This window comes from Chiloscyllium plagiosum, chromosome 23, assembly GCF_004010195.1.
Source record: "Chiloscyllium plagiosum isolate BGI_BamShark_2017 chromosome 23, ASM401019v2, whole genome shotgun sequence".
NCBI classification, from domain to species: Eukaryota; Metazoa; Chordata; class Chondrichthyes; order Orectolobiformes; family Hemiscylliidae; genus Chiloscyllium; species Chiloscyllium plagiosum.
In genome coordinates, this window is record NC_057732.1 from 17,054,516 (window position 1) to 17,080,616 (window position 26,101).

General features: G+C 40.0%; 1 protein-coding gene across 1 annotated transcript; it reads left to right on the forward strand.

Moving 5' to 3' along the window:
* On the forward strand, positions 1–25,483 carry LOC122561452 (uncharacterized protein C12orf40-like). Its single transcript, XM_043713196.1, has 5 exons — positions 1–68; positions 9,685–9,724; positions 21,755–21,896; positions 24,524–24,646; positions 25,371–25,483. Exons 1-5 carry the CDS (start codon positions 16–18, stop codon positions 25,481–25,483), a joined length of 471 nt encoding a protein of 156 aa, XP_043569131.1. The 5' UTR covers positions 1–15.
* Positions 25,484–26,101: the final 618 nt, after the last annotated feature.

Sequence of the window (26,101 nt, forward strand, 5' to 3'; positions counted from 1 at the left end):
CCACGATATTAGCCAATGGGATCGAGGGCATTCTGGATCATTGAATGGCTCTTTGGTGGCAGGAAGCAGTGAGTAATATTTGAAAGGTTTTTTTGTGACTAGAAGCCTGTGTCCACTGGTACACGACAGAGTTCAACGTTGGGTCTTGTGGTGTAAGTGTACATTACTGATCTAGACATGAATGTTGGAGACTTGGTCAAAAATTAATCATCATCATCAAAAATGCCTTAGACCAGAGAACAATATAGACAGCCAGGTCAGATGAACTGAACAGTGGCAAACGGAATTAAATCCTGAAGATGTGTGAGGAATGTATTTTGGGAGGACTAACTTGGCAAGGGAAGTACAAGAGAATCAAAGTGATCCTCATATGTAGAACGATCGATGTCCAAAGATACTTGAAACTAAACAGCAGAACAGCATTTATGTGGATTCACTGCTGGGTCAGACAGCAGTGTAAGTCTCTTTCTGTGTTTGAACCGTCTTTGTCTCCCTTCCTACTTTTAAAAATGCCCTTGTTTTGACATTCCCCCTCCCCCCAAAAGTTCCAAAACCATGCAACAGCTTATAAAAGAGTATTTACTGCTCTAAGAGTTCGAGGAAATCAGTTCCAACACTGAAAATACCTCAAAAAATGAGTAGCTCTTAAAGCCAGTTTCTTTTAATTTCATTCTCCATCTTGGATTAAAAGCCAGGAAACCACAGATTGAACCTGACATTGGTGGTGGGCAAGTTGTTGGAGGGAATCTTAAGGGACAAGGTTTACATGTATTTGGAATGGTAAGGACTGATTAGGAAGAGCCAACATGGCTTTGTGTGTAGGAAATCACATCTCACTAACTTGATTGAGTTTTTTCATAAAAGTATTATAGAATCCCCACAATGTGGAAACAGGCCCTTCGGCCCAACAAGTCTACACCGACCCTCCGAAGACTACCCCACCTAAACCCATTTCTCTGCAATCACCCCTGACTAATGCACTTAACCTACACATCACTGAACACAATGGCCAATTCACCTATCCTGCACATCATGGGAGGAAACCGGAGCACCCAGAGGAAACCCGTGCAGACATGGGGATAATGTGCAAATTCCATGCTGACAGTTGCCAGGGGCTGGTCCCTGGTGCTGTGAGGCAGCAGTGCTAACTATTGAGCCACTGTGCCACCCTTTTTGAAGAAGTAACAGAGGATTCATGAGGGCAGAGCGGTGGATGTGATCTATATGGATTGCAGTAAGATGTTCAACAAGGTTCCTCATGTTAGACTGGTTAGCAAGGTTAGATCATATGGAATAGAGGAAGAGCAAACTGTTTGAATACAAAACTAGTTCGGACAGAGGGTGGTGGTGGAGGGTTGCTTTTCAGATTGGAGGCCTGTGACCAGCAGTCTGCCACAAGGATCAGTGCAGTGTGCACTGCCTTTTATCATTTATATAAATGATTTGAATGTGAACATAGGAGGTATAGTTAATAAGTTTGCAGTTGACACCAAAATTGAAAATGTAGTGGACAGCAAAGAAGGTTAATTCAGAGTACAACAAGATCTTGATCAAATGGGCCAAGGAGAGACAGTTGTAGTTTAATTTAGATAAATGTGCATGCTGCATTTTGGAAAGGCAAATCAGGGTGGGACTTATACACTTAATAGTAAGGTTCTGGGGAGTGTTGCTGAACAGAGTGACCTTGGAGTGCAAATTCATAGTTCCTTGAAAGTGGGATCACAGGAAGATAGGACAGTACAGAATGTGTTTGGTTTGCTTGCCTTTATTAGTTAGTGCATTGAGTATAAAAGTTGGGAAGTAATTTTGTGGATGTACAGACATTGGTTAGGCCAATACTGTATGCAATGCTGGTTTCTCCCTATAGAAGAGATGTTGTGAAACTCAAAAGGGTTCAGAAAAAATTTACAAGGATGTTGTCAGGGTTGGAAGGTTCGAGCTATATATACAGGTTGGGACTAATTTCCCTCCAGCATAGGAGGTTGATCGGTGATCTTAGAAAGGTTTCTAAAATTATTAAGGATATGGATAGGATAAATAAACAAGTTCTTTTACCAGGGTTGGGGGAGTCCCAAACGAGATAGCATAAGTTTAAGGTGCGAGGGGAAAACTTTAGAAGGGATCTAAACAGCCACTTTCACTCAGAGCAATATGGTTTTCACTCAGAGGGTGGTGTGTGTATGGAATGAGCTGCCAGAGGAAGTGCTGGAGGCTGATACAATATTTAAAGGGCATCTGGATGGGTATATAAATAGGAAGAGTTTAGAGGGATAAGGGCCAAATGTTGGCAAATGAGACTAGATTTATTTAGGATATCTGTTCAGCATGGATAAGTTGGACCGAAGAGTCTGTTTCCATGCTGTATATCTGTATGACTCTATGCAAGTCCATGGATCCTCGAAGGCAGCAGGCACATAAATAAAATGCTTAAGAAATCATATGAGATACTTGTTTTTATTAGTCAAGGCATTGAATACAACGAGCAAACAAGATATAATGGAGCTATATGTCAAAAATTAGTTAGGCCCCAACTGGAATACTGTGTGCAGTTCTAGTTGCCACATTATAAGAAGGATGAAATTGCACTAGAGAATGCAGGAGAGATTCACCAGGATATTACCTGGGCCAAAGCAATTCAGCTATGAAGAAAGAACATTATCTGAGCCTTTGGATTAATAGTCTAGCAACGATATCTCAAAGCCATCATCTCTCCTATCTTTGATCAATCTAAATCAGGAATGTTGAGGAAAGTTGCACGTTCATCTGTATTTTCTTGTGCGAATCAACCCTCGGCTTTTTTCACCCGACTCTTTCACATGCTCATCATACTCATTTCAGAGTTGTGTGTTTCACTATTGGTGCACTTCATCTATCCACCCATTATTCGAACTCACCCTGATCCATACGCAATTTCATACCTCACTTAACAATCAACCTCATCAATTGGACTTCCCCATTGAGTGAAGACAATTTATATTTACTCTTAGGTTTGTTTTTGCCCTTGTTGTTGAAAAACACCACTGAACAATATGGAGAAGATGAACAATATTTCCCCGTTAATAAATGGAGAGGAGGCAGTGCTAAGGATTAGTAGAGTTTTGACATTTTTGCTGTGTGAAGTGGGAAACTGGCAGCTTCCAGCTACCTGCTGACAAATTAGTTATTAGTGACAAAGTAATACAATGTTTAGGCCTGCTAACTTGGCTTCAACATCAAGTGATGCATGACCACCTTCATATTTGTTTGCAACCTTAGCAGTCACAGGTTTTATCTCTGACAAGATTGGAGATTTGGAATGATGTTTTCTCAATAAAGCCACATTTTCTGAAGGTGCACTTTCATAGGACTCATGCATGACAGGCATCAACTCGCATACTCTCACTTTGGTGAGACCTTACAGACAGATAATTTGATTTTAATTTTGATAATTATGCTTCATACTTTACAAATGTGCAACAGCAGATCATTTTACAAAGTTAATTCATCACTGATTATTTCAGCATTTACTGTCAATCCCTAATTGGCAGAGGGCAGTTACGAGTTAACCATATTGCTGTGGGCCTGAAGACACATGTAGGCTAAACTAAATGAGGCAAACATACCTCCTTCCCTAAGGGCGATAGTGAACCAGATTTTTTTTAATGACATTAGTTGCATTGTTGTGCTCAAGTTAACATTTAATTTCAGATTGAGTTGTTTTATCAACCTGTTCAGACATACTATGACACACCTCTACAGTAGATGTATCTTAAACCCAGACTGTCTGCTGTGACATTACCATTAAACCACCAGACTCTAATACTACATCATAAGCTGAACAGGTTTCTTATGACACAGAGGAAATGATCCTGGATTTTCTAGGTCAGAGGTAGGGACATTACCACTGCATACAATGATTAGTTTCATATGTTGTCATGGTGCAGTTTTAACCCATGTCCCCAGAATATTAGCTTGGAATGCTGACCCAGTGACTTTACTGTTGCACCACTAACTCCCCATGAAAACGCAGGGACAACAAAACAAATCCATTTCAGAGGATAAGGTTTTCTCCAATATCTGCTCTATTGGGCAAAGATGCCCAATGCTAGTAAATGAAAAGGAAAAGTATTCAGCAGCAACAACTTTCAAACACAACTATAGTTTGTGACAATGGAAGGTCTATCTTGTGAGATATCATGTTTTAGGTTCTTTACCAGCTCACTATTAATACCGGGATCCCGGTCATTCATTCATAACTCTTTACTAACACTTACAAATAGTGATTTTATTGTATGAATATAAGTATGAGTTCACAATGCTCCAAAGCTTGAGCTACAAAATTCCTGAATATTTGAATAGTGGGATCAGAAATAGTGGGTTTGAAATGTTTACATTTCCCATTTGAGAGCATGATATGCCAGAATTACATTTCCTTAACACTGTCAAATTAAGTGTTGTTGTGTTAAAATCCTTTACCTTTCCCACAGCAGAGAGTGTAGGTTCCCAATTTTTTTACCTGTAGCACAGTGACTGATGCTCAATTAAAATCCCTTGCCTGTAGCAAATGAGGAGTGCATGGTTTCAGTTCCATACTTGTGGATGTGGTTTTCATTTTCCTTACATCTATCACATTAAAGGATATTTTATTTTCTTATATGTACAATATTAAGGGTTACTCAAATGACTTGCCTCCCTCACAGTGAAAGTGTATTTATTTTTAATTTCCATACCTACCTGTCATAAAAGGTATTCGTTTTTATTTTCTTCTTACTAGTCCCACAGTGAGGGATATTGACTTGTACTTATTTACATGTCTCACACTAAGAAACATATTAATTTGTTTGCCTTCATCAGTGAGAAGAGTTGGTTCAGTTTTCTTTCCTGTACCAGATTTACTATGGGGGATTTAGTATTAACTTTAGTTACTTGTGCAGCATAAGTAGGGATTGATTGCATGTGGAGGTGGGTATACAGTATTGGGGTTTGAATATCTGTGGTGTGGGGAACACATGGGTTTGCTTCATAGAGAAGGATAATGAGGTATGATTATGTATGTAAGCGAATTGGGGCTTGGTTCCCTGCAGAAGGAGAATTTGGGTTTTGATACATATTGGGGACAATTCATGTCTGAAGGTACAGAAAATCAGAGGGACCTTGGTGTACATGTCCATAGATTCTTGAAGGCAGGTGGACAGATAGATAAGTTGATTAAGAAGGCATATGAGATACTTGCCTTTGTTACAGGTTCATCATAACTCCTAAATAAGCAAGGAGTTATGATGAACCTGTAAAAACATTAGTTAGGCTATGGCTGCAGTTATGATCGCCACGCTAACAGGAAGGATGTGGGGTTGTTCTGGTGCAGTGATAATGTCTGTACCTCTGGGTCTGGAGGCATAGGTTCAAGTTTCACATGCTGTAGATGTATTTAATAACATCTCTGAATAAGTTGTTTAGGCAAATATTTATAAGAAGAATGTGGGGGCTATTGTGGTGGAGTGTTAATGCCCCAGCCTCTGGGCCAGGAGGCCTCAATTCAAATCCCATCTGCTCCAGAGGTATATCATATCATTGAAGAGATTGATCAGAAAATATCTATATAAAGGATGTGATTACACTAAAGCAGGTACTGAAGAGATGCATGAGGGTGTTGCCTAAATTCAGCTATTGAGAGAGACTAGATAGAGTAGGATTGATTTTCTTGGAACAGAGAAGGCATGGGGGGAGGGGGGGAGGTGGGATGGGGGGTTGCGGTAGGGGTGGAATATGCCTGAGGTGTACAAAGTTCTGACATAGGAAGAAACTTTCCCCCTAGTAGAGAGCTCAATAACAAAGGGGGCTTCAAGACAAGGAACGGGAATTTGAAGAAAATTGCCTAGTGGATTGTGGGTATCTGGAGGTCACTGCTTATAAAGAATAGTTAAGGTGGAAATCTTTAAGACATTTAAAGACACTTTAGCTGAACACTTGAAATGCCATGGCATACAAGATTATGACCCAGGTGCTGAAATGTGGGATTGGATTGGCTGGATGTTTTGAGTGCTGTCGACACAATGGGCCAAAGGGCCTCTTTCCATCTGAGGAGTCGGAGAATCAGGATGAAGGACTTATGCCTGAAACATCGATTCCCCTGTTCCTCGGATGCTGCCTGACCTGCTGTACTTTTCCAGCACCACACTCTGGACTCTGATCTCCAGTCCTCAATTTTTCCATTACTGGGATTGTATGTAAAATTAGGATTTGATTATGCAGATGGTATAATTGTAGTCTGATTATTTTTCAGGGTGGGGCTGTGTAATTTGGACCTTGATTAAGGAGATGGTATAATTGGGATTTGAATATCTTTTTTTGGGGTGGGACTGTCATTTTGATTTTATAACCTGTGGAAAGTGGGGGCAATTTGAGGGGGTGGCAGGATTTGACATTCGGTCACCCGTGAGTTTGGGTAATTGGGGTTTGATTACCTCTGGGGTGGGAGGTGCGGAATGGGTAAAATTCGGGCTCGAGCACCAGACTCGCGCTTCTAACGGTCGCCCAGTCCTCGCGCCGCCTCGTTGGCGGAGTGGGGAAGCCCCTTCGTCCTTGGCTCAGCGGCAAAGCGAGAGTGAAGCCGCCGCCATGAATTGGGTTGGGGGGGTTCGGTGAGTGGCCGATGGCAGTTCCAACATTTGAAACTGTGAAGACGGGAATGGAGGACGAAGAAGTGACAGGGTGGAGAAATGTGTTGGGAAAGGACAAGGCAGTGCAAGCGAGGGATGAAAGGTGGGGGCGGGGAAATAAATAGGAGAAGTGGAAGTGTGCTGCAATTGGTCAATGAGAGGATAGTGAAGGAAGAGCATGATGAGTGAATATGGGGGGATATAATAGGGGAGTGGGGAGATGAGGAAGGAAGGGGATAGAACAAAAATGTTGGCGAATGGAGAGGGAGGAACGAGGAAGTAGGCCAATTAAGGGGAAGGAGTGAGGAAGTGAGTAATGAACATGAGAGTGACGAGAGAGATGCTTGTGGCAGAAGAAAATTGAGGGGGTAATGGGTGGGAGTATATGAACAAGTGGATATTAGGGAGAAGGAAGCAGGGGAGTGAAAATGGAAGAACTGAAGGAACAGATAGAGAAATGATAGAGTAGGGAGGAGATTGGGTGTGCGGAGAATAGTGGGAGTGTAAAACGCTATTGGGGAGAAAAAGGATAAAAAATGGAGGGAATGTAATTGGAGCGAAAAGGAATAGGTGATGGGCAAGGCAAAGAGGATAATAGTTGTAGGAAGTTTGAAGGGAAGGAAGGAAAGGAATAGAGAGAAGAAAGGGGGTGCAGGAGGAAAGGTACAGGTGTTTGAGCTGGTAAAAGGAACAGATGTGGAAGGTGAGAGAAAAGGATCATTGGAAAGCTGAAAGGGTGTAGGGAGAAGGAATAGAAGAAGGAGGAAAGTGGAGGATATGTGAGAATAAGGAAGCAAGTAAAGAAGGAGGGGGAATATTGAAGAGTAGGTGCAGGGTGAAGAAGGTTAACAAAACTTATTAGAGATGGGAAGGAATGAAACAGGGAGACAATGAACAGTAGCAACACAAGCAGTTTTTCTGGCCTGTTCTACTATTCAGTGAGATCATGTCAGATCTGAAATGTAATTCGATATGCATACATTTGCCCTGTATCCCTTAGTACCTTGCATTAGCAACAAATCTATCAATCTCACACTTTATGTACCTGATCAATTGTAAACAGTATTAAATAGACCCTGTTACTTCAATTAAATAACACCTAATGAGTGAGGGTAGATGTGTTTCTACCTTCTGTCCTATTGGAAGCTCTGGCTTCTCATTGAATATGAAGAAAAATGTGTTAGAATGCTGACATGAAAAATATCACTTCAATTTGAGCTTACGTGAAATTGTGTTTAATGGTACAATACTTACCAGACTGCATTAAGAGCATGTCAGTAAGGAGAAAAAGAGTGCTGGAAAAAGATGAGTGTAGGCCTTTGGTTCAGTATGCAGCTTCTGCTCTCCAAATTCCACTACACTCCCTCGGCTCTCAATCTTAAGGGTGTAAATTTACAGTCCTTCCTCCCTAACATGAACTTATTTTCTGCTGGTCTGTTCTGTAACCAGATAATTGGTGCTGGAAGTTTGAAGGACAGGGGAAATGACCTACAGTTGCCTCCCTGGTTTTAAGTCAAAGAGTGTGGTGCAGGAAAAGCACAGCCGGTCAGCATCCAAGGAGCAGGAGAGTCAATGTTTCGAGCATAAGCTTTCCAGATGACTCTTCTGTGCTTTGGATGCTGCCTGACTGGCTGTGCTTTTCCCATACCACACTCTTCGACGTTGATCTCCAGTATCTGCAGTCCTCATTTTCTCCCTGGTTTTAAGGTCGGGATCCCTGACACTGGGAGTACCAAAACTTGCCGAGATCCAGATTGAAAGCTTTTCTCCTAGAATTGGCTTCCTAAATGGTCACCCCTCAACTTGCTATCCAATGCCATTGACCCAATCTTGGCGAGTAAGTTATTTTATTGTGAAAGGCATTCCATCTGACCTTTTGAGTACAGGTAGTTCTTCTGTTACGCAATGGCTGTGCTCATATGCAATCCTGCATTATAGAAAATTTGTGCTTTAGAAACAGCATGTAAAATGTTGGATGATGTAACTGCGTTACATCCAACACACGTTTTAAAATGTGGTTTAGAAACCATATCCCCAATTTGTCAATCATGTTACAATGAATTCACATTAACAAAACATATGTCATAGCAGAACAACCTGTACTTATCAATGGTCAAGCAAAATTTATGGACCTTTTTTTTCCTCATCCCTTATTTAAGGGTAGAGAAACCTGAAATTTGAGTTGAACTGTCATTGAGGTAAGCTTTGCCCAATATGATATTAAGGACTGTTCCGAGAAGGAGCTAACCAACTTTTAATTTGCTTCAGTTGTTAAGTTTTCTTTAAGTTGCATATTAGACTGAGGTCTTATAATGGACTCTTATGTAGCTCAAATTTAATGTAACTAATGATTAAGTACTATAATTGTGTTGTTTATCAAGACTGAGCCCACCTTCTACTAAAAACATTATGTGGGAATCCTTCCCCATTTGGCATCAACAACTTGGACTAAAACTAATAAAAACAAATTGTAGCTGAAAGTCTATCCATGACATCACAAGTAGTTATGGTACATGGCATCACAGGGTGATTGCAGTATGCACAATCATACCACATAGCATAGTGGAGTGCTGGTATCTGACAATACAGTGCTGGCCAACATGTATCCCACAACTAGAACCCACAACCAGTACTTAAAGACTCTGATCATAGCTCTGTTTTAGGGATGTTGCTGTATGCAATTTAGCCCCAGTATTTCCTATATTACAACAGTGACTATACTTCAGAAGTATTTAATTGATTGTAAATTAATTTGTGACTGCCTCAGATCATGAAATAAACTGTAGTAGAAACACAAGAGCATCTTTTCTGTCACAGATTAGAGTTCAGAGCTCTGATCTTTCTGATCTGACCAGCTCAGGAACATGCCATAAGAATCCTTAAATATTCAGCCTCTCAAATAATCCTAAGAAAAGTACATATTATTAAAGCTATATTATTTCACTAATTTGTTTTTGCTGCTGGAGTGAGTTCCTACTCATGGCTGAAATGACTAATACATTAACAGATTGATTAGAAACAATTTCATATTCTTATTTTATCACAGAAATAGAATCAAGCTGAAGCAACAGAAAAAGCAACAAAAGGTAAGAGTCAGTGGAATTTAAGGACAGGTGACCATTGATGTATTACTAAACACATTATTCAGAAATTGCATGATTCATCAGTGTGTAGGTGTGGTACTGAAATATCTTTTTTTCTTTGCAGCTACTCTTTCATGTTTGTATAAATGTTATCCTGTTTGCAGATTCTCATCCCCTTTGCATCTCCTTGATTCCCCCATCAAAAAAAGCCTGGCAAGCTCACTCTCCCAACCTTACATCTAGTCCTAATTATCCAACTCGCCACTTGCAGCATCTGGCCTCACTACCTCCAGTATAGATGACTCAGTTTCCTTGATTTGGAGGCCCCATTAACCTGGCATTGGCAGCCATGTTTAACATGAGCATATTAGCAGGAAATACAGGAGAGTACCTGTCTTCAGTTGCAGGAATAGCTCTTCTGAGATTCTAATAGTTCTACTGTAGGAGACAGTTTTATTCAGTTTAATTGTCATGTCTTTGAACGTTACTGGTGTTTTGGGAATTTCACAGACAAATTCACCGGCTCTATGTATTTTAAGTATTGCTGTAAGCATTCTTTGACAAAGTTAAGATTAAAGTATTTTGAATGGTTATTTGGTTATTTTGAATGACTTATGAATATTAATGAGGAATGTATTTTTTACAAGTGAAGATTGAATGGTTGTGTGATTGACAGTCTTACAAGCTCCCAACAAAAACAATACATTCAAGTGGAGTTTGAATGCATGAATGATTTATGTATTTGTATCATGAACACTTCAGTGTGATATCCCAGTTTTATTAAAGCCTCCTAAGTTCTGTCCATAATGGATACTGGATGACTTGGTCTGGAATGGTATACTAACTCTCTTTGGTTATTATGTGCTGTTGGAAATTCAAGTGAGAACACCTATTTTTATTCCAGAGCTGCTCGCAAGCTTGACTGGTTTACATAGATATGGGCGAAATGCTGACAAATGGGATTAGATTAATTTAGGAAATCTAGTCAGTATGGACGAGTTGGATCATAAGGTCTGTTTCTGTATTGTACCTCTCTGTGACTCTATGACTACACTGGTGCCATGACCAAAATATGTAATTTGTGTTTCTTTTTCTGGATAATGCCATGTTGGCATCTTATAATGAGATTCACTTGCAACAACTTGTAGATTGCTCCTGCCAGGCTTGCAAATTGTGTGTTTGGATTGACAGTGTCAGGATGACCAAACTTATGGTTCAGGTGTAGAAGTTCCATCCTCCCCAAAATCATCAACCGAATTCTGGGAGTCATCAATACCTTGATATATTTTGGATCAACAATTACCATCAAGGGATGATGAAATCAGCACCAGGATTGCGAAGGCTGCAGCTGTCATATTAAAGTTGGGAAGCATGGATCAACAGTACACTAAACCAAAAATACAAAGCTCCATGTATACCCTGTTTTCTGCAATCTCCTATCCAGTACTGAAGCATGGTTAACTTACGCAAGTCAAGAAAAGTAGATTAACAGCTTCCACTTACATTTTCTCAGATGAATGTTGAACAACTCCTGATAAAGAGGTACTAAATATGGAGGAGCACCAATGTGCAGGGTTTTTTTGCCCTCTTGAGTGGATGGTGGCTCGGTTGACTGAGTCATATGACATGAATGGATGACAGCTTGTTTCTAAAGTCATGTTCTGTGGTGAGCTTGCTACTGGTATGAGCCCAACAGGTTTCCAGTAGTACAAGGATGTCTATTGACATTAACTCAAATTGACGAGGGGTGAAACAAAGGTGTGCATGACTTCATTCTGAACTCATAATCATGACATTGTGAAATTGCACAACGTGTAATTTCTGAGTTCATGATGGAAATTCATCCCACCGCCTGACAGTGCATCATACATCTCATTGCGTTAAAGTCACTTTGAGATATTAAGGTTTCTAAAGGTATAAATGTGCCAATGTTTATGAAACTACATTGTATCTTGGCAGTGGTGCCTTCTTAAGCGTGAAATGAACAAACTGTAATAATGAGAGGGTATAACCTGTAGAACTTTCAAGACCTTGTAGCAACTGGTTTTTGGACCTTCAATAAGATGGACAGGAAAATTGGATTGTGTCTCCTTGTCTGATTCTTTTGCATGATACATTCTTCTTTATTGAGATCTAGATTCTGTAGATGCTGTATGGTTGAACTTCTACTTCATCTTCCACAGTGAATAGTGCACTGAATTGCCACTAAGTGTAGTTGGAGGTCTTTTAAAGAATGTGGAGAACCAAATATTGCAGTCACACATTAGTAGCTACTTTGTTTCCGAATTGTTATTATCATTGTGGCAGTTTGATTTATGAATATCCAAAGGAGGGAAAAAAAGAAAAAGAAATGAAAAGTGTGAACATGAATGTATACAAAGGAATGAGGAAAGAAACATCAAAAGCAAGAAAGAAGAAATTGTGGAAAATAAGATAGGCACAGGTAAGTGTAAAAGAAAGAGAAATTGGGAAGGAACAAAGAATATGGACTCAAGAATGGAGAAATAGGAAGGAATTACATTTATATAGCATCGACATTACATATTCAAAAAATTTTCAACAATGGATTACTTGTGAGTGAATAACAAATAAATTACCACATCTTTTTGTTGCATTGATTGAGGTAAGAATTTTGGACAAAGCAATGGCCATGCTTCATACACTTTTTGGAATAGTACAATTTGATCTTTTACATTTATCTGACCTAACTGTCAAGGCCTTAGTTTAATATTTTATTTGAAGTATGGCATATCTGACAGTGCAGTATTCTTCTTTATTTGTGATCTAAAGTGAGTGATTACATGCTGCAACACCTGCCTTCTATCACTGGAAGATTCGGAGCAGCATTAACATGTCTTATGATGTTGAAGACATGTACTGTACCTTTTAAGGGAGAGTGAATGCTGCTCGGAACTGAGAGCTTACAAGTACCTGTGATATGACTAGATGGCTGTTTAAGTGTACTGGAAAATTGAAAACATATAATACTTGACTATGAAATGGATACCTAAGTTGGTTGCTGCCTTGACAATTCAAATTTAACCAATTGGTTTAAATTATGCCCCAGGATACTAAAACCCGATCAAGTTTGAATTTATTGTTTTGCCAACATCAAATCAATGAGACAATCTAATGTTGGGGATATTAAAATGCAAACATTTTGAAAACTGGACAGAGCAACTGCCTTCAACACAGATCTAAGAATTTAGGAAACACTTTTTATTAAAGGTACATTTTCATTTGAAACATATTCACGGTAAAAAAGAAAGACGATACCCAGGGAAATCAGCAACCAGAAGAGTGAAAACAGAAGAAGACTGCGATTGTGTGGTGTTGAAATTAGGTTGATGTAATTTTAGTAAGTGCCTTATTTGGAAGAGCATATTGTTATGGAGTTAGAGGCAGGTAATGGGGCGGTTTTCATTTGAAACATATTCACAGTAAAAAAGAAAGACGATACCCAGGGAAATCAGCAGCCAGAAGAGTGAAAACAGAAGAAGACTGCGATTGTGTGGTGTTGAAATTAGGTTGATGTAATTTTAGTAAGTGCCTTATTTGGAAGAGCATATTGTTATGGAGTTAGAGGCAGGTAATGGGGCGGCACGGTGGCTCAGCAGTTAGCACTACTGCCTCACAGCACCAGCGTCCCATGTTCAATTCCAGCCTCGGGCAGACTGTCTGTGTGGAATTTGCACGTTCTCCCCGTGTCTGCGTGGGTTTCCTCCGGGTGCTCCGGTTTTCTCCCACAGTACAAAAATGTGCAGGTCAGGCGAATTGGCCATGCTAAATTGCCCATAGTATTAGGTGCATTAGTCAGAGGGAAATTGAGTCTAGACGGGTTACACTTAACGGGGTCAGTGTGGACTTGTTGGGCTGAAGGGCCTGTTTCCACATTGTAGGGAATCTAATCTAATAAGCAGTTAAGAGAAAGGGAGTGGGGTTAGCGTTGTGACTCATTGGTAAATGTTCACTTTTAGAGTTAAAGAGTAAATTGATATTATTTTCCTTAAATAATGGAATTTGCATGTTCTCTGTCACTCATATTTTAATAGATTATGAGGCAAGTTGAACTTTTCTGGGTGTTTGGTTTAATTAACAGAAGAGTTCACTGCCATGTTGTAACATATATGAACAGAACTATCTATAAGAGCTCGTTGTTCATCACCATTCTAATTCTAAATTAGAATTGTGATACATCCTGGAACTCCCTCCATAACAGAAACAGAAATTGCTGAAAAATCTCAACAGATCTGTCAACATCTATGGAAGTCTGGGTCCAGTGACCCTTGTTCAGACTGGGTTTCTCCCCCTCAACAACCCTGAGAAAGAAGCTTCATCATATGGACTGCTCTTCAAGAAGGCAGCTGACGATCACCTTTACGAAAGATAGTGGGAAATAAGCAATAAATGCTGGTCTTCGCAGTAATGACTGTACCCAATTAATCAATTTAAAGAAAATAAAAGTCTACTAAGGCATTTTAAGCCTCATGTTTCTGATTCAGAGGCACCAATAATACCAAGGAAGTTAACACATGGAACATGGAAGAATAGACAAGCAGGCAGAGGTAATGGAACAAGTAGTGTATGGTCCATGTTTCTGTTCTGCAATAAAAATATTGAAATAGAAATTGTTATCTTCTAAAATCACTGGAAACATTTCAAATGTGGTCTTGAAATGACTATATTACAGAAGGAGGAGGTTATATTCAAGTGTATTAAAGAAACCAAACTAGCAACTGGTGTTCATAAATACTCCCTTTTTGTCTCTGCATTTGTGTTGATATCTGCCTATTAATGAGTAATACAATTTTTTGTATTATCACACGATAAATTGCTCAAATTTAATTTGCAATCATGCTTTGTCCAATAAACCTGCGGCAAAGTCCAGTAGTCACCATTTATGGTCCCTTGCAGACCGGAATGACTGTTCTACTCTCCGTAGGTGGCTGTACAGATCGCTACATCTATCACAGGCTCTGTTATGCTTGGTGGTGGTCATGAGAAAGGGTGGTGGGGCATTGGAATGGCAACATGTTCCTTTTGCTGTTTTGCTTGGCTTCTGTTTTCTTTTCCCAATGGCAGGTTTTGAGGTGCTGAACATTTTCCGGGATGCTGCTCCTACCTTGGATAGTCTTGGACCAGTGATGCCCAGCTGTCTGTGGGAATGTTGCACTTCGCCAGTATGGCCTTGAGGCTATCACTGAAATCCTTCCCTCTGTCCACCTGAGATTCACCCGTCATTTCAAAGCTGGGACTAGAGTACCTGCTTGGCGAGTTCGGTGTTTGTCATGTGACTGAGGTGCCCAGCCCATTGTAGCCAATCAAGAATGCTCAGTGCCTTGATGATGGGGATGTTAGCCTGGTCAAGAATGCTTGTTTTGTGTGTCTTTCTTAGCAGATTCGCAGGATCTTGCATAAGCAGCATTGGTACTGCTCCAGTGTCTTGAGGTGTCTGCTGTAGACAGTACAGGTATCAGAGACATATATAAGGGTGGTAACTACCAAAGCATGGCATTCCATGATCGTGATGTCAGATCCGATGTTGTTCTTAAAATCCCTTTTCCTCAGGCAGCTGAGTGCTGCACAAGCACATTGAACACAATGCTGGATCTCTTCTTCAATAGCTTCATTGGCCGACAGAACACTTCTGAGGTATTGGAAGCGATCAACATTCTCTCAGGCTTCCCCGTGGACCTTGATGATGGGGTTTCTTCCACAAGATAGGCCATGTTGATGAAGCACCTTCATCTTGTGGATATTCAGGGTGAGACCCATGCTCTTGTAAGCCTCTATAAAGGCACTGATAATGGTCTGAAGTACATCATCAGAAATTGTGCATACGCAAGCATCATCTTCATACTACAGCTCAATGACCCTGGATTGCTATGTATAGGGATAGATTATTTTCTCTACATTTCTTCTGAAGCTGTGAAGAATCGTGTCCATTGTGCCCATCTTTGGCTTGAAGGCAGTGGAGATTGAATAATTTCCCACAGGTTCTGTAAATTAGCTCCACTCCAGCGGGGAGCTTGTCAGCCCTGAGGTAGAACGAGAAAAGTTTGGGGGGGATGAAGCAGCCCTGCTTGACACTGGTCTGAACGGGGAATGGGTTGATGGTAGAGCCATTTGTCATTACCATGACTTCCATGTCATTGTAGAGAAGGCGAAGGATGGTGGCAAACCTCATGATGCAACCAAAGCTAGAAGGATTCTCCATAATGCTTCCCAACTGATATTTTTAATGTCTTTGTAGGGTCAAAGAAGGCCATGTACAGGGATGGGTTCTTTTCTCTACAATTCTTCTGAAGCTGTCACACAGTGAAAATCATGTCTGTTGTGCCCATATATGGCTAAAAGCCACATTCTGACTCCAGGAGGAGTTCCTTAGCCACAGGGAGGAGGACCTAGGTGTCGACATTTCCAATGGTTGACAGCAGGTACATTCCCCTTTAGTTACCACAGTTGGACGTGTTCCCTTTTTTGAAAATACTCACAACTGTAATATCTCAGGGTTGTTTTGGGATGCTGTCCTCCTTCCAGATAAGGCAGACATGGGTATGTCGCTGCAGCAGGAGTTCCTTGCCTCTTGCAATTCAAAGATTTAGCAGGGATGTCATTTGTTTTAGCAGCTTTGTTGTTTTGAAGCTGGTGGACGGCCTTCTCTACTTCTTGCAAGTCTGGGATGTTGTTGAGCTCATGGCACGTAGAACGCTGCAGGATGTGTTCAAGAACTTTCGGATCAATGACTATGCCCTTTTTGAGAAGGTCTCTGAAGTGCTTTCCCCCCAACATTTTTTGATGGCTTCTTTATCTTTGATAAAAATCACCCTGTCATTGGCCAGTAGTGGTGTGAGGCCTTGGATATTTTGTCTGTATTTGGTCTTAACAGCACAGAAGAATCCATGCTTGTCATGATTGACGGCCATTCATTGGGCCTGCAGTGCTTTCTCCACCCACCACCTGTTCTTTATGTTACAGGTTTAGTTTTGTACCTCTACCGTTTCTTTTCCGAGTGTGGTGGTTGTTTTAAATTCAGGCTTAGTAGTTCCTGGATCTCATGATCATTCTCATCAAACCAGTCTTGGTGTTTCCTGGTTGAATAGCTGACCAAGTTCTTATAGGTATTAATGATAGCAGTCTTAAGCGGAGACCAGAGACTGTTGGGATCCTACAACACATTGTTGCCGAGGGTCACTAAGTTTGTCGAGAGGATACACAAAGTAGTATTTTGCGGTGCAATTATATCCATAATAGTTATACTGTATTTTCTGGATTTATATTGCAAGAAACAGCTTTATGATATTGTAAACTTCAGAACTTCAGTAACTGTTCAGGGTTTGAAAGAATTAGCAAAATCTTTGTGGGATAAATTGTTTGCTGAGATGAAAGGGACAAGGAGAAACTGTTATAAAGGAATTAGATTACATTACAGTGTGGAAACAGGCCCTTCGGCCCAACAAGTCCACACCGCCCCGCCGAAGCGAAACCCACCCATACCCCTACATTTACCCCTTACCTAACACTGCGGGCAATTTAGCATGGCCAATTCACTTGACCTGCACATCTTTGGACTGTGGGAGGAAACCGGAGAACCCGGAGGAAACCCACGCAGACACGGGGAGAATGTGCAAACTCCACACAGTCAGTCGCCTGAGGCGGGAATTGAACCCGGGTCTCCGGCGATGTGAGGCAGCAGTGCTAACCACTGTGCCACCCCCCCGTGCCGCCCACAAATTAGAAGGAACCTGCTTCCCATGTCTGGGAAGAAGGAGCTGAAGCAAAATAAGCTGTTTCCTTGAAGAAAGGAGAGAATTAACGCCGAATGTCACAAGGAACAGGGAGGCCAGTCCTCATAAGAAGGCAAGCTATAAACCTGGTGACTTTAGAATTGTAATCAATGTATTGGATGATTCAATCTAAAGCATCGTCAATAATGCCACATCTGAAAAATCACAAGACAGAAAATCCTATAAAAATTCAACTTAGTTGAATTCTCTTAGTTGTAGAACTCTAGAGAACCACACTATATCAAGATCCAACTCTGGTCATCCAGAGGCAATGCTGTTGGTTGGAATCACGGCTAAATTTTACTGTAAATTGGGTGGTAGCTAAGTTGAGTTGTAAGGCTTAACTTGCTCACTTGAAAAGGTCTTACTTTGGTTGTAACATGCAATAAAGTTGAAGTAATTGTTTCAGTTTTTGGTTGTCTGTGAGATTTCTTTGAGGAGAAAGTGAGGTCTGCAGATGCTGGAGATCAGAGCTGAAAATGTGTTGCTGGAAAAGCGCAGCAGGTCAGGCAGCATCCAGGGAACAGGAGAATCGACGTTTCGGGCATAAGCCCTTCTTCATTCCTGAAGAAGGGCTTATGCCCGAAACGTCGATTCACCTGTTCCCTGGATGCTGCCTGACGTGCTGCGCTTTTCCAGCAACACATTTTCAGCTGTGAGATTTCTTAATAAGTAGCTGAATTGAAAGTAACTTGTGGTTTGCACAAATTGAACAAATTATTTCCCAGTGCTTTCATTTTATTACACAGATCATTTATTTGAATGTAACGAAATGAATATGGTAACAGATGATGTGCAGCATTATTATTTGCTGTACAAAACTTGCTCATAAATCTGGATGTGTAAATGCAATTACTGTGCTATTGTATAGGTAGGAGAAAATTAAGGTATTAGTTAAACCAGCAATCATTAAAATCATAAGGTGTAGCAAGAGAGCACCTATTAATTTGTCCTTGATGTTCAACAATATGACTATGTTGAACTCCTAAATTAATATACCAGTGCCAATAACCAGACATTCACCAGTTCAACCAAATGAAAACATACATAGACTGTGAAATTCGAGGTGCACAACTCACCTGTATTACCCTCAAGCCTGCCCATCATCTTCAAGGTAAGAGATAGTAGCGATAGAATACCTTCCTACTGCCTGACTGAGGGAAATATCTACAAAATTCAAAAAAGTCACCATCATATGGGATGAAACAGCCCACTTGGTTGGCACTTCACCACAACCTTAAGCATATGGTCTCTTATGCACGATTGTGGGAACCATCTATAATATAGAAACTCACCAACACTTCTTTCATCGTACATTTAAAACTTGCAACCTGTACAACCTAGGTAAAAGCAAGGACTGCAGATGCTGGAAACCAGATTCTAGATTAGAGTGGTGCTGGAAAAGCACAGCAGTTCAGGCAGCATCCGAGGAACAGGAAAATCGACGTTTCAGGCAAAAGCCCTTCATCGGGAATGACATCACAAGGGCAGAAAAATGGAAATATGGAAGTTCTTTGCTGTTTTTTGCTTGGAAATATTATCGTTTGCTAATTTTTTTTCTGATTCAGCACCATTCTGATTTGAAACTATTGCTATTTTCATTGTTGTGGGGTGAAAAAGCAGAATCTTTTTTCATTTCAGCACTTGGGTGAACCTATATTACATGGCTCACCACCAGCTTGTCTTGGGGATTTAGGCATGGATAATAAATCCTAAAGATAATTTTTAAAAAAATCAAACCATTAAAGAAGCTCTTTAAACAGGTTTTGCCAGTCAAAAGAGTTATGGCTGAGGTGTGACTTCGAGTCATAGAGATGTACAGCTTGGTCTCCTACCAGGTTTTGAGAAGATTTGGTCTCCTACCTATCCAATAGCACAGTAATTGTATTTAAACTTCCAGATTTATGTGTAAGCTTTGTACCATGAATAACAATGCTGTACATCATCTGTTAACATAACATAAATATTGTTACATTCAAATAAATGATCTGTGTAATGAAACTGAAACCATGAGAAAATAATTTGTTCAAACTGTGTGTGTAAATTACCACAAGTTCCTTCCAAGTCGTCAATGACGACCAGATATCCTCAATTAATCTAGACTCATTTGCCAGCATTTGGCTCCTATTCCTCTAAATCCTTCCTATTCATGTATCTATTCAGATGCCTTTTAAAAGTTGTAGTTATACCAGCCTCCACCACTTTTAAATCTTTTCCCTCTGACCTTAAACCTATACCGTCTAGTTTTGGATGTTTCTACCCTGAGGAAAAAGCTTTGGGTATTCACCCTATTTATGCCCTTAATGATTTTATCAATTTCTTTAAAGTCAACCCTCAGCCTCCGACATGCCAGGGAAAATAGCCCTACCCTATTCAGTCTCTCCCGAGAGCTCAAATCCTTCAACCCTTTCGGAACCCTTTCAAGTTTCACAATATTCTTCGTATAGCTCGGAGACCAGAATTGAAGACAGAATTCCAAAAGTAGATGAACCAATGTCCTGTACAGCCGCAACATGACCTCCCAACTCCTGTACTCAATGCATTGACCATTAAAGGCAAGCATATCAGACGCCTTCTTCACTATCCTGCCTACCTATGTCTCCACTTTCAAGGAACTATGAACCTGCACTCCATATTTGTTTGGCAATACTCACAGAGATCTTTCCATTAAGGTTTGCATAAAGATTTGTCACTCGGATGCCAGATGCCATTGTTGAGGAAGTTGATTTGCAGACGTTTTGTACCCTGTCTATATGGCATCTTCAGTTCTTTGGAGCCTCCTGTGAAGCGCTGCTGTACTGTGTCTTCTGGAATTTATTTGGTTCTGTTCCTGCTGCTTCCAGTCGCCAGTTCCAGTTGTTGGTTGTAGTGGCTGGTATATTGGGTCTAGGTCTATGTGTTCATTGTTGAGTCCATGGATGAGTGTCATGCTTCTAGAAGTTCTCTGGCTGTCCTCTGTTTAGTTTGTCCTATGATCATTGTGTTGTTCCAGTCAAATTTGTGGTCTTTGTCATCTGTGTGGTTGATTAACAGGAACAGCTGGCCATGGTGTTTAGTTTCTAGTTCATGTTCATGGATGCGGATTGCTAGTTGTCTGCCTGTTTGACCTACAAAGTGTTTTGTGCAGTCTTTGCATGGAATCTTGTAAATTATGTGAAAGTGAGGACTGTAGATGCTGGAGATTAGAGTCAAGATTAGACTGGTACTGGAAATGCACAGCAGGTCAGGCAGCATCCGAGTAGCAGGAAAATCGACGTTTCAGGCAGGAGCCCTTCATCAGGTTTCCATAAATTGCTCATAATGTTAGGTTCATTAATCAGGGCTAAATATATGGTAGGGGAATGGGTCTGGCTGGTTTACTCTTTGGAAAGTCGGTCTGGACTTGTTGGGCCAAGTAGCCTGTTTCCATACTGTAGAGAATCTAATCTACTTTAAAGTAGCGTGGCTCGTGTTGGCTCATGGCATGTCCTCAGCGCATTGTTTGTCTGATAGGCATCTGGGATGAAGTTGCGGGGATAACTATCCTTGGTGAAGACTCTGTAGTGATGTTCTTCTCTTCACAGGTCGGGAGTGCTGCAGTGTGTTGTAGCCCTTGTGAACAGGGTCAAAATGCATCTTCTTTTGTGTGTGTTTGCTGTTGTAGTTCAGGATCAGACACACACGGATCAATTATGGCATTAAGTGTATAAGTCCTGCCCTGATGTGCCTTTCAAAAATGCAGCACATCACATTTATCTAAATTAAGCTCCATCTGCCATCTTTGGCCTGTCAGTCCATCTGATCAAGGTCCACTTGTACTCTGAGGTAACCTTCTTTGTCCACTATGCCATCAATTTTGGTGTCATCATCAACTATGCCTCATTTATATAAATGATTTGGGCGTGAATATATGATAAAAAAGCAGTGGATCCAGCACCAATCCTTTAAAATTAATAATTGACCTAGAATGAATTCAAGAGTATTGCAAACTTCTATTTCTTTTATGTGCATATTCTTAATTTCACCTTTGAAAGACTTTTTTTTAGGCCAAACACCCTCATCCCGGGTTCCCACGTTTTTAAAAAAATCTCCTATTATTATTTCTCTGTTCTATATTTAAAATTTTGATCAATTTAGCCCTTAATTTTCTAAATTCTAGAATAAGACTCTTGTTCATGTAGTTTCAGACATCATATTATTATTTATTCAATAAAACATGTTTTTTTTGTTAATGTTTGTATTGATGAGTATTTAATATCTTTTAAAGGAGTTTTTTGAGAAGAGGAAACTTAAATCCAAATTTAAACTAAAGGATGCACCATTGTCACCTCAACAGAATTCATCTGTTAGCTGGGATCTCCTCACTCTGCATATTGTTAACCGAATAGCTGCAAAGAAAGAACAGATTGGTAAGAAATGGTGATTGTTATTTCTTACAAATGAAGCATATATGCTTGTGAGTTTCGAGACGATTTGTAGCTCAGGTTGAGATTCTGAATGTAAGTTTGCTCGCTGAGCTGGAAGGTTCATTTTCAGACATTTCGTCACCATACTAGGTAACATTAGCAGTGAGCCTCCGGTGAAACACTGGTGTTAATGACCGCTTTCTATTTGTGTTTAGGTTTCCCTTGTGTTGGTCCCAATTAACTTGACACAGTTAATTATTTTACACTTTTCTGCTGTGTATTTGCAATTTAGAGCAATTTGTCACTGATCAACCAAACCTTTATTAAACAAAGTCAGACTTTTCATCAGGACTACAATTTAAGACCTAAACTTTGAAAAGGAACACCAATTTCTACAACATGAGAAAATAAGCTAATTGGTTGTCATGGAGATGCAGCTGGATCTGTTAACTTTCAATCTTGGCTGATGTGGGAGTACAGTAGGGATTACAAGTCTTCATAATCCTTTTTCCTTGAAAAAGGTGAAATGTGTACAAACGCCTTTTGCCTGGACAAACAGGGTCCTACGTGTGAATGTACGTAGCTTCCAGAATTATTAAGTGAAAAGCTATGCAAGTCTGACTGATAATCTTAAATTGTTTTCTGTTATAATGTTTGAATTATTTAGGAAACATTGTCCCATAAGAAAATCACAGCTAGTGTTGGACATTGCATTCCGGAATTTGCAAGCAGTGTCAAGACCAATTTGCATGGTCAACTTTATTGGTAGCCTCATGACTAAAACCCTGGCCACCTGCACATCAGGTAACCCTTATTTCAAGATGGATGTATCAAACCTATCCTGTTTGATAACGTCTATCTTGATCAAATCATCACTCCTCACTAAATATTGCGCAAAAGGCCACAAGGCACCATGTTTGGTCCCAAACTGTGCCTAGTCCAACCAGGAAGGGAGAGATCCCTGAAACATCTGCATACAGGTGAAGCTAGCCATCTCAGGCTGTGTTTTGAACACAGGTAGTATTCTCCAGTAACAGAATGTTGCCATCAAGTCAAAAAGATGTTGCCTACCACACATTTTTGTTGTGTGGTATATGAATTTCAGTACCAGTGTGATGCCAAGCAAGTAAGATTTAACTCTCAATAACTGGAATCTTATATCAATCAAAATATACCTTTGACCAGTCACAGCAGGCAGCATATCGTAATGTTGCAAACAATTACAGAAAGAAATGAGTCAAAAGTTTCAAAAGAATTACTGAACTGCAATTCTGTTTATCGCAATACATCACATTTTAAGACACAAGAGCACTGTTGTTTAGTTTTTGGTTCCATTTTTGACTGGGACAGAGATGAGTAATGGAAATGAAATGTGATTTTACTAGGGCAAGATACATGACAAATTGGTAAGGTGTTGTTTCAGACAAATGTTTGCTAACCATGAAGAAAGAAACAGCAGAATTCAAACTCCCTGAAGTAGAGTCAGCCGAAGTGCTGTCACCATCTCCTTTTGTAAGAGATGGGGATGCCATTGGAAGAAAGGCAGGATAGGAATGAGTATAAGAGGGCTGAAAGGAATCGGATGGTATAGCAGGAGAAACGTAGCATAAAGAGGGTATACTAGCATGAGATGGAGTTTTAAATAATTCTTTTTACAACATATATAACATTTGGTCATAGATATTTAGAGGATTTCTGCTAGTTAATTGTGGATTCATGGATTTACAATGCATTAATGCTACCTTTTTTTATTTTTATGAGGCACCTCAAAATAGTTTATTGTGCTTTAAAAGAATCTTTTATCAATTATATGCATGGACATATAATATTTGTTTTATCATATATGATCTGATCAGTGATTATATCAAGTTTCCTGAGAAATATTTTGGTTATGAAAATCTACCTTCCCTTGTAGGGAAGCATTAATCAATATGTTCGAGGCTAATTCTGCCTTTGCTTTAGTAAAATGTGAACGTAAGAGATAATGAGACAAATTTTTAAACAGGGTTGCCACTTTTACCAAGTCCAAAATGGGACAGGAGCAAATAGTTCACAGTAGAGCTTGAATCTAACACTTCTTTTGTTGACAGTCACTGAGAATATTAATAATAATTTTCTCTTACTAAAACCTCCATATTCAAACCTACTGAAGGAAATACTTGTTTCAAAATTCAAAATGAACATTTCTTTGGTTCTGGAAATCTTTATGTTCCCCAATGCAGTAGTGCAAACATGGTAGAGAGACTTATGTAAGCAGAAATTGGAGGAGGGAGAAATACAGTTAAAGGGATGAATAAACTGTATAATAGGGAATCGAATGACTGCTTCTGAAGGGAATGTTGAACTTAATTTGGAAGTGCAATTGGCTCTAATTTTTGAAAAGAGGAATGTAATAGTGGAGTACCAAGGGTACATGGCAGTGCCAGGCTGCATCCAGCAGTGCATACTAGCACAGTGAAGCCTTATTGTTTTTTTCTTATCATTGATAACATCCAATCCATATATCCTAATTGGCTATAACTCCAGAATTACTTTTTAAAATGAATTTCCTTACAAACCCAGTTGAATTCTTTGTGTTCATAATAATGATGAGATAATCAATATCTAATATGACTTTTTTTTAATCATAGATGGGCCAAACAAAGTCACACAAGTACATATGAAGAAAGATGCAAAAGTGCCAATTAGACAACATGACATTGAGCTACCAATGTCTCCCTGCTCCACCCCTTCTCGAATATGCCTAGAAGAAAGTAAATGCAGGTATTTTACTTGTTTTGAAATACAGGGTAGTTGAGCATGTTGTATTATAGCATTTAAATGTGTAACACAGCAAATAATTATACATCATAATAAAGAAATGACAGTATACAGTTATTTTGCGAAATGCACATTTTCAATGATTTTAACAGTGCAGATCTCGGGTTGGTTAAAGCCTCTTATTTGCATAATTGCACTATTCAGACTCATGGAAATTTCCTCAGTGTAAACTCTTTGTCAATTTAAATCTCCCAGAAAAAAAACTATCTAATAGTTTCCTCTAGAACCCTAAACAAGTATAATTGAAGAATTAGTGAATTAAAGAGCATGAAAATGTGTTGCTGGAAAAGCGCAGCAGGTCAGGCAGCATCCAAGGAACAGGAGAATCGAATTTTCGGGCTTATGCCCGAAACGTTGATTCTCCTGTTCCTTGGATGCTGCCTGACCTGCTGCGCTTTTCCAGCAATACATTTTCAGCTCTGATCTCCAGCATCTGCAGTCCTCACTTTCTCCTGAATTAAAGAGCATGCCAAGTTGACTGTTGAATACAGCATTCTTGAAAACCTTCTTTAAAACTTTAGTTATAGAAGTGATAAGATATAGATGATCAATTTTCAGCTTGCCTTATCTGATTTTAATATGAAGCCATAATGGTTTTTGAAAAGGACATGGGCCTAAAATGGCTGCAGTAATCACCTGACCATTATTGTGGCATAGGGATCAATGCTGGGGCCGCACTTATTGACAACATAAATGACTTGGATGAGGGTGATGAATTCACTATAACCATGTTTGCAGATGACATAAAAAGTAGGTTGGAAGGCAAGTAATGAGGGTGACGCAAGGAGTCTGCAGAGGGTAACGGATAGGTTAAGTGAGTGGACCAAAACATGGCAGATGGAATACAATGTGGGAAAGTCTGAGGTTATGCACTTTGGAAGGAAGAAGATCTGATGATTATTTAAATAGAGAAAGACTGAAATGCCATGGTGCAGAGGGATTTGTGAATCCTCATGCATTAATCACAAAATGTTTGTAAAAACATTAGTAGGGGGCATCACGGTGGCTCAGTCGTTAGCACTGCTGCCTCACAGCTTCAGGGACCTGGATTTGATTCCTGCCTCGGGCGAATGTTTGTGTGAAGTTTGCGCATTCTCCCCGTTCTGCATGGGTTTCCTCCAGGTGCTCTGGTTTCTTCCCACAATCCAAAGATGCGCAGGTCTTGTGAATTGGCCATGCCAAATTGCCAAGTCAGGGGTAAATATAGGCGAGGGCAATGGGTCTGGGCGGGTTACTCTTTGGAGGGTCGGTGTGGACTTATTGGGTGTAGGGGCCTGTTTCCATATTGTAGAGAACCTAATCTATAACAGGGAAGACAAATGGAATGAAGCATTTGCTGAAACTAGTCAGATCACACATGGATACTGTGAACGGTTTTTGTTCCCTTA